At 49.9% G+C, this 13,227-nt stretch overlaps 1 protein-coding gene across 1 annotated transcript in view; it reads left to right on the top strand.

The window, feature by feature from the left end:
* LOC144612019 (aryl hydrocarbon receptor-like) overlaps positions 1 to 13,227 on the top strand; it is a 113,281-nt gene that overhangs the window by 77,303 nt on the left and 22,751 nt on the right. The window contains exons 5-8 of the mRNA XM_078431464.1: positions 1,689 to 1,806; positions 2,677 to 2,807; positions 8,257 to 8,459; positions 11,541 to 11,650. Coding sequence (XP_078287590.1) covers positions 1,689 to 1,806; positions 2,677 to 2,807; positions 8,257 to 8,459; positions 11,541 to 11,650 — 562 coding nt within the window. The remainder of the gene's footprint in view (positions 1 to 1,688; positions 1,807 to 2,676; positions 2,808 to 8,256; positions 8,460 to 11,540; positions 11,651 to 13,227) is intronic.

Genomic DNA, 13,227 nt, shown 5'->3' with positions numbered 1-13,227 from the left:
AGGCAGCATCTCTGGAGAGAAGGAATGGGTGATGTTTCGGGTTGAGACCCTTCTTTAGACTGAGTCTGAAGAAGGGTCTCGACCCGAAACGTCACCCATTCCTTTTCTCCAGTGATGCTGCCTGTCCCGCTGAGTTACTCCAGCACTCTGTGAAACGTCACCCATTCCTTTTCTCCAGTGATGCTGCCTGTCCCGCTGAGTTACTCCAGCATTGTGTGTCTATCTTCAGTTTAAACCAGCATCTGCAGTTCCTTGCTACACACTGACAGCGGCAGAGTAATTATCCCTGCAGCCATCGTCAACTGTCAACTTTGCTGCATCCATCATCTTGTTAATCCTGTGGGCCTAAAAGTAGCGGAGTTCTCACCAGTGTCTTCAACCCCTCGCTCAAAGCTACTAAAACTGATTATCTGGCCTCTTGTGACCATGGGAGCTATCTGGCTGCTGAGTTTCTGTAGTGCCATTTAAAGGAGAAGTAAGAAATGAAGCAGGAGTCAGCCATTTAGTCCTTCAACCTGCTTTGTCTTTCAAAAGTTATTTCATATCCACCATTTATTAATTCCATTCTTATATATCGACTTCATTCTTCTCTCTTCTCACACAACTAAACTGAGGCAAATGAAACCCCAGCAGAATACACCAGGCCCATTAAAGAAGCAATAGACAATAGGCCATTCGGCCCTTCGAGCCTGTACGCACCGCCATTCAATGTGATCATGGCTGATCATTCTCAATCAGTACCCCGTTCCTGCCTTCTCCCCATACCCCCTGACTCCGCTATCCTTAAGAGCTCTACAGAATACAGAGCCTTTATTTGTCATTCGGTACCGAGGTACCGAACAAAATTACGTTACCAGCAGTCACACAAAAAAAGGAACACAAGACACATAACCCCAACACAAACATCCATCACAGTGACTCCAAACACCCCCTCACTGTGATGGAGGCAACAATACTTCCGCTCTCTTCCCCACGCCCAAGTCCCCGCGGCCGAGCCACACCGGGCGCTGAAACATCCCACAGCCGAGCCGGGCTATCTAGCTCTCTCTTGAAAGCATCCAGAGAATTGGCCTCCACTGCCTTCTGAGGCAGAGAATTCCACAGACTCACAACTCTCTGAGTTAAAAAGTTTTTCCTCATCTCCGTTCTAAATGGCCTACCCCTTATTCTTAAACTGTGGCCCCTGGTTCTGGACTCCCCCAACATTGGGAACATGTTTCCTGCCACTAACGTGTCCAATCCCTTAATAATCTTATATGTTTCAATAAGATCCCCTCTCATCCTTCTAAATTCCAGTGTATACAAGCCTAGTCGCACCAGTCTTTCAACATATGATAGTCCCGCCACTTTCAATTAACCTAGTAAACCTACGCTGCACTGTCCCAATACCAAGAATGTCTTTCCTCAAATTTGGAGACCAAAACTGCACACAGTACTCCAGGTGCGGTCTCACTAGGGCCCTGTACAACTGCAGAAGGACCTCTTTGCTCCTATACTCAACTCTTCTTATAAAGGCCAACTTGCCATTAGCTTTCTTAACTGCCTGCTGTACCTGCATGCTAACTTTCAGTGACTGATGAACAAGGACATCCAGATCTCTTTGTACTTCCCCTTTACCTAACTTGACACCATTCAGATAATAATACGTTAGAAAATATCTAACGTATATTGCCTTTTCGCTCTTGTAGACTGCTGTCATGCACCAGCCTGTCTTTGAACTGATCCATCCTGACGACCGAGATGAGTTTCAGCGGCAACTACACTGGGCACTCAACCCATCCCCACTTTCCAGCGTGGAACAGTCTGGTAAGACATTACTTCCCATGGGAAGCTCGTTATTTTGTTGCTCGAGACATTCACATAGGTTTGGGTGCAGACACAAAAAGCCGGAGAAACTCAGCGGGTCAGGCAGCATCTCGGGAGAGAAGGGGTGGGTGATGTTTCAGTTCGGGACCCTTGGTGTGATGCTCTGGTTGGCTCATTGTTGGAAGGATGTGGAGGCTTTGGACATTGCGGGCCGAAAGGCCTACTCCTGTGCTGTACTGATGTTTATTCTGTGTTTATTTTCATAAAGAGCAATGAGAACTGAAAGGTGTTGGGGTATATAATATGGCACCTCTGGCAAACGCAACCTCAGATGGATGACCTACCTTAGCGTTGACTAAAAGCAAAGAGCAATTGATTTCTGCGTATTAATGGGCTCACGGCACATGGCTACGGTGCAGGAACATTTGTCATTTGTTCCCCAGAGATGGGTGGTGGGGTGACTTGGTTGGAGGGGACTTGCATAATCTAGTTTAGTTCCGTTTATTGTCACGTGTACAGTGAAAAGCTTTTTGTTGCGTGCTAACCAGTCAGCTGAAAGACAATACATGATTGCAATCAAGCCGCCCACACTGTACAGATACAGGATAAAGGGAATAAATAATGTTTAGTGCATGTTAAAGTCCGATTAAAGATAGTCTGAGGATCTCCAATGAGGTAGATGGCCGGTCAGGTGCGGACCGCTCTCTAGTTGGTGATAGGATGGTTCAATTGTTCAGTTCCAACGCTACATAATGGAGCCTTCTGACTGTAAACAATCGTCGTGCTGGTGAATTCATGGTCGCTGTGCAGGCTGAATGTAATGTCCCTTCTCTAAGTGCTGAAAGGTGTCTTTTGTCTTCTCGTACCAAGGTGGGGGCACACGGCATAGTGTTGCTGCCAGGTATGACCCACAGCAACTGCCACCGGAGAACTCCACCTTCATGGAGCGTAGCTTTGTGTGCAAGATGCGATCTCTCCTCAACACCTCCTCTGGCTATGTGGTAAGAGACAGCTCAAGGGCGGTATCTCCAACGCTGGGGTGCTTCAAGAAGCATATGTCTCGCTGTGGCCCAGGGGGCAACACGAGTGCCTCTAGAGGTCTTGGGGCCAAACTCCAGCCAGCTGGTGGAACCGCTGCCTAACAGCGCCCAAGATCCGACCTCCATCCTGACTTTGGGTGCTTGCATGTGTGGAGTTTGTACGTTCTCCCCGTGACCGTGTGGGTTTTCTCCGGGCGCTCCGGTTTCCCCCCACATCACAAAGAGGTGCGGGTGTGTGGGTTAATCGGCCCCTCTGTAAATTGCCCCCTAGTGGATGGGAAAGTGGGATACAGAATACAGAATCCAGAGCTTTATTTGTTATTCGGTACCAAGGTACCGAACAAAATTACGTTACCGGCAGTCACACAAAAAAAAAGAACACAAGACACATGACCCCAACACAAACATCCATCACAGTGACTCCAAACACCCCCTCACTGTGATGGAGGCAACAAAACTTCCGCTCTCTTCCCCACGCCCAAGTCCCCGCGGCCGAGCCGCACCGGACGCTGAAACATCCCGCGGCCGAGCCGGGCGATGGAAGGCCCCGCGGCTGTACCGTACGCAGCTAAGTCCCGTGGCCGAGCCGCGCCGGGCGATGGAAGGCCCCGCGGCCGAGCCGTACCAGCGATGTAAAGTCCCGCGGCCGAGCCGCACCAGCGATGCAAAGTCCCGCGGCCGAGCCGCACCAGTGATGTAAAGTCCCGCGGCCGAGCCGCACCAGCGATGCAAAGACCCGCGGCCGAGCCGTGCCGGGCGATATTAGGTCCCGCGGCCGAGCCGCGCCGGGCGATGGAAGGCCCCGCGGCCGAGCCGCACCAGTGATGTAAAGTCCCGCGGCCGAGTCGCGCCGGGCGATGGAAGGCCCCGCGGCCGAGCCGCACCTGGCGCTGAACCGTCCCGCGGCCGTACCGGGCGATGGAAGGCCCCGCGGCCGAGCCGCACCGGGCACTGTTAAGTCCAGCGGCCGAGCCGCACCGGGCAATGGAAGGCCCCGCGGGCGATGGAAGGCCCCGCGGCTGAGCCGCGCCCCGCGCCGCGAGGAAGAGACCTAAAAAAGAAAGGTTTCCCCCACCCCACACCCCACACCCCCCCACATCCCCCACCCCCCCACACATACACAGCCAAAAAACAAAAACAAAAACCATCCCAACACCGACACACAACAAAAAAAGTTTAAAAAAAAGTCGAACAGACTGCCAGCGAGCCGCAGCCGTTAGGCGCCGCCCCTCAATAACACAGAACTAGTGTGTGAATGGGTGATCGATGGTCAGATGGACTCGGGCCCAAGGGCCTGTTCCGTGCTATATCTCTAAAGCTCAGTTACACTACACTATTGGGTCTCTTCAGCTGTCCCTGCTGTGACTGGCAACTTTCTTTTTGGTCGCGGCATCCAGGAAGCCTTTGGAGAGAATAATTGATCTAATTTCATGCATAGCAAATCAAAGATTGTTTATATGAAATTGTTTTGACAATAGCTAATTGGTTCTGATGCTGCAGATGTTCTGATGCCATCAGTCTCAGTCATGTGTCCTTTGTGCCCTGCACTGCAGCTGTGCAGGGCATGGATGTATATCCCAGCTATGACTCGCCCTGCTCCAGCTCTGAACATTGCCTACATGTTACAGTTATGACAGAGTGTCAGCCGGGATTCAAGCCTTGGGGCTGAGAGTATTTCAGTTCCACCTGTGACCCAGTGTGTACCTGTGCCCCAGCTATGTCCCGGTGTGTACCTGGGTCCCAGTGTGTACCTGTGCCCCAGCTGTATCCCGGTGTGTACCTGTGTCCCGGTGTGTATCTGTGTGTCCCGGTGTGTACCTGTGCCCCAGCTGTATCCCGGTGTGTACCTGTGTCCCAGTGTGTACCTGTGCCCCAGCTGTGACCCGGTGTGTACCTGTGTCCCAGTGTGTACCTGTGCCCCAGCTGTATCCCGGTGTGTACCTGTGTCCCTGTGTGTCCCGGTGTGTATCTGTGTGTCCCGGTGTGTACCTGTGCCCCAGCTGTATCCCGGTGTGTACCTGTGTCCCAGTGTGTACCTGTGCCCCAGGTGTGTACCTGTGTCCCAGTGTGTACCTGTGACCCGGTGTGTACCTGTGACCCAGTGTGTACCTGTGCCCCAGCTGTGTATCTGGGTGTACCAGCTGTGTCATAGAAAACATAGACATAGAAAATAGGTGCAGTAGAAGACCATTCAGCCCTTCGAGCCAGCACCGCCATTCATTGTGATCATGGCTGATCGTCCCCAATCAATAATCCATGCCTGCCTTCTCCCCATATCCCTTGATTCCACTAGCCCCTAGAGCTCTATCTAACGCTCTCTTAAATCCATCCAGTGATTTGGCCTCCACTGCCGTCTGTGGCAGAGAATTCCACAAATTCACAACTCTCTGGGTGAAAAAGTTTTTTCTCACCTCAGTTTTAAATGGCCTCCCCTTTATTCTAAGACTGTGGCCCCTGGTTCTGGACTCGCCCGACATTGGGAACATTTTTCCTGCATCTAGCTTGTCCAGTCCTTTTATAATTTTATATGTTTCTATAAGATCCCCTCTCATCCTTCTAAACTCCAGTGAATACAAGCCTAGTATTTTCAATCTTTCCTCATATGTCAATCCCGCCATCCCAGGGATCAATCTCGTGAATCTACGCTGCACTGCCTCAATTATAAGGATGTCCTTCCTCAAATTAGGAGACCAAAACTGTACACAATACTCCAGATGTGGTCTTACCAGGGCCCTATACAACTGCAGAAGAACCTCTTTACTCCTATACTGAAATCCTCTCGTTATGAAGGCCAACATGCCATTAGCTTTCTTCACCCCCTGCTGTACCTGCACGCCAACTTTCAGTGACTGCTGTACAAGGACACCCAGGTCTCGCTGCACTTCCACCTTACCTAACCTAACACCATTGAGATAATAATCTGCCTTCTTGTTTTTGCCGCCAAAGTGGATAACCTCACATTTATCTATATTATACTGCATCTGCCACGCATCTGCCCACTCACTCAACCTGTCCAGGTCACCCTGCAACCTCCTAACATCCTCTTCACAGTTTACACTGCCACCCAGCTTTGTGTCATCCGCAAACTTGCTAGTGTTGCTTCTAATTCCCTCTTCCAAATCATTAATATATACAGTAAACAGTTGCGGCCCCAACACTGAGCCTTGCGGCACTCCACTCGCCACTGCCTGCCATTCTGAAAAGGACCCGTTTACTCCTACTCTTTGCTTCCTGTCTGCCAACCAATTTTCTAACCATGTCAACACCCTACCCCCAATACCATGTGCTCTAATTTTAGTCACCAATATCCCGTGCGGGACCTTATCAAAGGCTTTCTGAAAGTCTAGATACACTACATCCACTGGCTCCCCTTCATCCATTTTACTTGTCACATCCTCAAAGAATTCCAGAAGATTAGTCAAGCATGATTTCCCTTTCATAAATCCATGCTGACTTGGACTTATCTCCCGGTGTGTACCTGTGCCCCGGTGTGTATCTGGGTGTACCAGCTGTGTCCCGGTGTGTCCCTGTGTATCCCAGCTGTGTCCGGGTGTGTACCTGTGTCCCGGTGTGTACCTGTGTCTCGGTGTGTACCTGTGTCCCAGTGTGTACCTGTGTCCCAGTGTGTATCTGGGTGTACCAGCTGTGTCCGGGTGTGTACCTGTGTATCCCAGCTGTGTCCGGGTGTGTACCTGTGTATCCCAGCTGTGTCCGGGTATGTACCTGTGTTTCCCAGCTGTGACTGCATGTGCCATTGCTCCAGTTGTGACACTGGGCGTTCCCATGGTTTGGGATTCTAGTCCACTGGCAAAACACAAATGTGTATCCATGTTGGGATGGCAGGTGATTTACAGCTAGAGTGCACACATGATCACAGCCATGCCCCCAGTATTCCCCTCCCCCCCCCCCACATAGTTCATCCCAGTATTGCCCTGATCTTGCAGGGCGTAAAAACCCGGCCCTTTACTGTGCCATTTTAGTAAGTGGCAGTAACATCTGGTTGCCAGGTGTGCTTTACTTCATTCACAGGACGTGGGCGTTGTTGGAGACGTCAACGTTTTTTGCGTTAATGCCACGGTAAAAGCGGAAACGAGGATGACGTGGTGTCAGAAGGAAGTTGTGTAATGTCAAGAGGAAGTGAGTTGGGTGGTGCTGGCGGAGGGAAGTGGACTGGGCATCGCGTCATTAGGAAGCTGTGGCTAGGTGCGGAGAGAATGATCCTGGCTCAATCACGCAGTCAATACTGTTTGGGTGATTCTTGGCCTTTCAGAAAAGAATTCTGAATGACAGAGCGTTTTAAGGAACAGCAATCACTCGCAAACCGCGAATGAAAAGAATGACTGAAAGAAAAGAATCAATGTTTAGTTTAGTTTACTATTGTCACGTGTACCGAGGTACAGTGAAAAGCTTTTTTGTTGCGAGCTATCCAATCAACAGAAAGACAATACATGATTACAATCAAGCCGTCCACAGTGTACAGATGAAGGATAAAGGGAATAACGTTTAGTGCAAGATACAGTCCAGTAAAGTCCGACTAAAGATAGTCCAAGTATCTCCAAAGAGGTAGACAGTCATTTAGGACCGCTCTGTAGTTGGTGAGAGGACAGTTCAGTTGCCTGATAACAGCTGGAAAGAAACTGTGTCATGTATATGAGCTAACCTGGGATAGTCTAAAGCCCCTGTCCCACTTAGGCGATGTTTTAGACGACTACAGGTGACTAGGCTGTCTCCACACGGTCGCCAGGGTGTGGCCTGTACGGTCGTGAGTCGTCTCCAAAGAGTCGTAGCATTTTTCCGGTCGCCGCTGGATTTTGAAATATTTTTTAAAATTTGGCGACTGTTGGTTTGACGCCAGTGATCGTAGCTTGACGTCTCCTGACGTAGGCGCTGTCGTAGGTTGTCGCCAGGTGACGTAGGTTGCCGCCGGTGCTGACCTCGATGAATTCCATTGGCGACTACCTACGTCAACCGGCGACAGGTACCGGCGTCAAAACCGGAGGCCAAAATGACGTGAATTGTCTTCAGTTGTCGCCGACACGGTCGTAGCTTGTCGCGGGTAGACGTAGGTTCACTTCCGTTGTCGTAGGTTGTCGCCTGTGTGGGCCTAGGTTGTCGTAGGTGCGGTCGTTGGTGGACGTCCTAAGCCGCGACGATTGGGTTGTCGGTAGCTTGACGTCGACTAGGTGGTAGGTTGTTGTAGCTTGTTGTAGACATTGTCATAGGGGCGGTCCAGTCGCCGGTTTTTCGGCGACCTGCTACGACTATGACAGTCGCCGGCAGTCGTCTAAAAAATCGCCTGAGTGCGACAGGCCCTTAATGCTTCCCGGCTTGAATTGCTCAGGATTGTACTTTTCTCTTCTTGAGGTAACACTGGTTTCGTTAAAAGCTTTGTTTCTTTGCCCTCTCCGAGGCTCTCAGCATTGAAGGCAGACTGAAGTACCTCCATGGACAGAACAAGCGGGCAGAAGATGGCTCCCTCCTCCCACCACAGCTGGCACTGTTTGCCATTGCAATCCCTCTCCAGGTGCCTTCCATCCTTGAAATCCGGACCAGGAGCGCTCTGTTCCAGACGAAGCACAAGCTCGACTTTTCACCTGTTGCCTGCGATGCAAAGTAAGTATTTTAGGGGGCCCCTTTATTGGCTTGTGTGGATGTTTTCATGGTGTTGGCGATGGAGGGATAGGTGGAGTTTCTGTGTTTACATTGTCAGCGATAGACCAATTTTACAGATAGCCATGGAAATGGCAATGTCAGAAGAGAATTTGAACTCACATTTGTGAACTTGTCCTCCAATGTTACACTTTAAGTTAGAGAAATAGCGTGGAAACAGGCCCTTCGGCCCACCGAGTCCACGCCGACCATCGATTCCCGCACACTAACACTATCGTACACGAAGCCAATCAACCTACAAACCTTTACGTCTTTGGAGTGTGGGAGGAAATTGAAGATCTCTGAGAAAACCCACGCAGGTCATGGGGAGAACGTACAAACTCCGTACAGACATGCATCCATAGCCAGGATGGAACCCGCTCTGGGTTGAATCTAGCAGCTCTACCGCTGCACAACAGACTTGCACACTATTTCCACATGAAACACACGTCCAGCTTCTTGTGCTGACAAGGGCTTGGCTATGACAAGCTACCTACTGACCCAAGAAACTGATGCATTATTGGCTTCTTATCCTCTTTTGCTGCCACAAGGCTAACTCCTCACATCAACACCTGTCCCTGCTGCGATAGTGTAGACCACAGACCTCTTCACTGATCATCATACTTGCACACACAGCAGCGGAAGAGTTTTGACCCCTTTTCAGGATTAATTAATATTTAATATTCAGATAGGGTGCTGGAAATGTCCAGCAGATCAGGCCACATCTGTGAAGAGAGGAACAGTTTATGTTTCAATGTTTCAGGCCAATCGAGGTATTTTGCTTTTGTATCATTCACGTGCTAAGCCAGTGTTCCCAGTGTTTGTGAATGAGAGGCCAACTTGTTGACACTTTGATGAGCTATGTGCTTCCCCTTTCCCATCCCCACAGCGACCTTCTGATGTTGCCAAAGCCTGGCGCTTTTAAGGAGTGGAGTCTCCCCAGAACTCTTTGTGCCCCTCCACCAAGGCAGATAACTGCTGAGTATATTTTAGTGTGTAGGAAAGAACTGCAGATGCTGGTTTAAATCGAAGGTAGACACAAAATGCTGGAGTAACTCAGCGGAACAGGCAGCATCTCTGGAGAGAAGAAGGGTCCTGACCCGAAACATCACCCATTCCTTCTCTCCAGAGATGCTGCCTGTCCCGCTGAGTATATTTTAGTTATTTTTGCAGTTCTCGTAAACGTTCTCCTAAATTACCGCAACATTATTAAAGCCCCTCAGACTCCCTTAGGGCGGCACAGCTGGTCGAGTTGCTGCCTCACGTCACACAAGGGACTCTGGTTTGATCCTGACCTCGGGTGCTGTCTGTGTGGAGTTTGCACGTTCTCCCTGTGACCACGTGGGTTTCCTCGTGATGCTCCGGTTTCCTCCCACACTCCAAAGATGTGCAGGTTTGTAGGTTAATCGGCCCTCTGTAAAATTACCCCCAAAGTATAGGGAACGGATGAGAATGTGAGATAACGTAGAACTCGTGTGAACGGGTGATCGATGGTCAGCGTGGACTCGATGGGCCGAAGGGCCTGTTTCCATGCTGTATCTTTAAAACTAAAACTTAAATCAAGACCCTTCTGTAATCTTTGGAGACATCCCAGATGGGGTTCTATTAATCTAAGCAGAGGTGCAGGATTTACACAGGATGCTTTTTGACCACCTTTTGCTGCCAGTTTCAGCATTGTACAACTGTAACATAACATCCCAACTTCTATCCTCAATACCCTGTCTGATGAAGGTAAATGTGCCGAAAACATTCTTGATCACCCTATCTACCTGTGACTCCACTTTCAAGGAACTATGTACCTGCACTCCTAGATCCTTCTACTTTACGACACTCCCTATCTACCTGTGATGCCACTTTCAAGGAACAATGTCCCTGGACTCCTAGAGGCCTCTGCTCTACAACACTGCCTGTCTACCTGTGACTCCACTTTCAAGGAACAATGTACCTGGACTCCTAGATGCCTCTGCTCTACAACACCCCCTGTCTACCTGTGACGTCACTTTCAAGGAACTGTGTACCTGGACTCCTAGATCCCTCTGCTCTACAACACTCCCATTTACTGTGTAGGTCCGGCCCTGGTTTGACTTCCCAAAATGCAACAACTCGCCCTTATCTACGTTGAATGCCATTAACCATTCCTCAGCCCACTTGCGCAGCTGATCAAGATCCTGGTGTAAATGACACCAAAGTTTAAGCAGCTGGTGACACTTCTCTGTCCCTCTCTTCCCCTCCCCCTTCCCAGTTCTCCCACTGTCTTCCTGTCTCCACCTATATCCTTTCTTTGTCCCGCCCCCTGACATCAGTCTGAAGAAGGGTCTCGACCCGAAACGTCACCCATTCCTTCTCTCCTGAGATGCGGCCTGACCTGCTGAGTTACTCCAGCATTTTGTGAATAAATACCTTCGATTTGTACCAGCATCTGCAGTTATTTTCCTACATAGATTTGTTCGTTAGTCCCCTCAGCTTAACTGTTCACTTCCTCCCCAGCTTAACAGCAACCTCAGCAAATTGCCATTGTGACACCTCCACGTTTGTTTTCATGGGATGACTGTCTCACCCAGTCCTCTGACCATTTAAAAAATTGCCCTGTATTCCTTGCAAGGGTCGATGAAGTATTTGGATGCAGGTAGAAAGTGAGGGAAATGGAAATAGGAGGTATCACAAAATGTTGGAGTAATTCAGCGGGTCAGGCAGCATCTCAGGAGAGAAGGAATGGGTGACGTTTCAGGTCGAGACCCTTCTTCAGACCCGAAACGTCACCCATTCCTTCTCTCCTGAGATGCTGCCTGACCCGCTGAGTTACTCCAGCATTTTGTATCTACCTTCCATTTGTACCAGCATCTGCAGTTATTTTCCTACACCAAATGGAAATAGGAGTGTATCAGGCAGTCCATAAGGCCGTGATGGACACAGCTCTACTAGTGGTGCCGTGCAGCATTCTGCTCACAGTGATTGTTCAATAATTCACTCGTTCTTTTTCTTTGATTGTGGAATGTGGCTGATGTTTTTATGAGGTTAACCCCTTTGCTGGCTTCTTGTTTCCAGGGCTCGGATTGTGCTGGGTTACTCAGAGCTGGAGCTGTGCATGAGAGGATCAGGATACCAGTTTATCCATGCTCTCGACATGCTTTACTGTGCTGACAACCATGTTCGGTGTAAGTAGCAGTTCTGGAACTGGGGAGGAAATCACTGATGGGCATTGTTCACCTTCTGTCATCCCCCATTTTATTTACAGTGGCTTAAGTCGTTGACAACTTAAATAGTGACAACAGTCGCTTGATGGCGGCTCAATTACTTAAATGTCAGATGTGCCGAAGTCGATGAGAAAATTATTTCGTTTAGCTCAGAGATACAGCGTGGAAACAGGCCCTTCGGCCCACTGAGTCCGCGCCGACCAGCGATCCCCGCACACTAACACTATCCCACACACACTAGCGACAATTTACAATTATACCAAGCCGATTAACCTACAAACCTGTACGTCTTTGGAGTGTGGGAGAAAACAGGAGATCCCAGGGAAGACCCACACAATCACGGGGAGAACGTGCAAACTCCGTACGGACAGCACCCGTAGTCGGGATGGTACCCGGGTCTCCGGCGCTGTGTGCCACGGTGCTGTCCTCTGTGATGCGACCACATTTTGTATATATTGGATCCTCACCTAATGCTACATCTAATCGTCACAGGAGGAGCACTGTCGTGGATGTTGTTCTTCAGATGGGATGTGGAGTGAAGCTCCTTTCTACCCATCTGTGGCTGTAAAGATCCGCTGTGTGTATTTGCATACAGTCATATAAAGATGCAGCACGGAAACAATGCCCTTAGGCCCACTGGGCTATCAACCACCTATCTACACTAATCCCCACTTTATTCTCCCTACATTCCCATCAACTCCCTCCACACGCCTACACTGGGGGGAAATATACAGCGGCCAATTAACCTACCAACCCAGATGTTTTTGGGATGGGGGGAAGCTGTGTTCACAGGGAGGAAAGGCAGGGGACCTTGCCTCCTGCCCTGGCTAATATTGATTCTTCAAGCAAGGTTATCAAAATTGATTAAAAATCAGTCATCATGACATCGCTGTTTGTGGGGTTTTGCTGTGTGCATATTGGCCCCTGCATTTCATACACTGCCACCATGGCTATATTTCAGAAAGTACTTCATGACTGTAAAGCACAGCCTGAGGTCGTGAACAGCGCTGTAGAAATACACATCTTTATTTCCCCTGCTTTGTTTCATAATTTTCCTTTCCATTTTACACTTCCTGCCCACACTACGGTGCCTAGTCTGGGCTGTTTAGTGTTATAGTGATACAGCATGGAGACAGCCCCTTCAGCCCAACTTACCCACACCGCCCAACCTGCGCCAGCTACACTAGAGTCACACAGTGATACAGCGTGGAAACAGGCCCTTCAGCCCAACTTACCCACACCGCCAACATGTCCCATCTACACTAGTCACAGAGTGATACAGCACGGAGACAGCCCCTTCAGCCCAACTTACCCACACCGCCCAACATGTCCCATCTACACTAGAGTCACACAGTGATACAGCGTGGAAATAGGCCCTTCAGCCCAACTTACCCACACCGCCCAACATGTCCCATCTACACTAGTCACACAGTGATACAGCGTGGAAACAGGCCCTTCAGCCCAACTTGCCCACACCGGCCAACATGCCCCAGCTACATAGTCCCACCTGCCCGCGTTTGATCCATCTCCCTCCAAAC

Source organism: Rhinoraja longicauda, chromosome 42 (assembly GCF_053455715.1).
Source record: "Rhinoraja longicauda isolate Sanriku21f chromosome 42, sRhiLon1.1, whole genome shotgun sequence".
NCBI classification, from domain to species: Eukaryota; Metazoa; Chordata; class Chondrichthyes; order Rajiformes; family Arhynchobatidae; genus Rhinoraja; species Rhinoraja longicauda.
The sequence above is the reverse complement of the archived record's forward strand: the minus strand, read 5'-3'. Positions and strand labels throughout refer to the sequence as shown.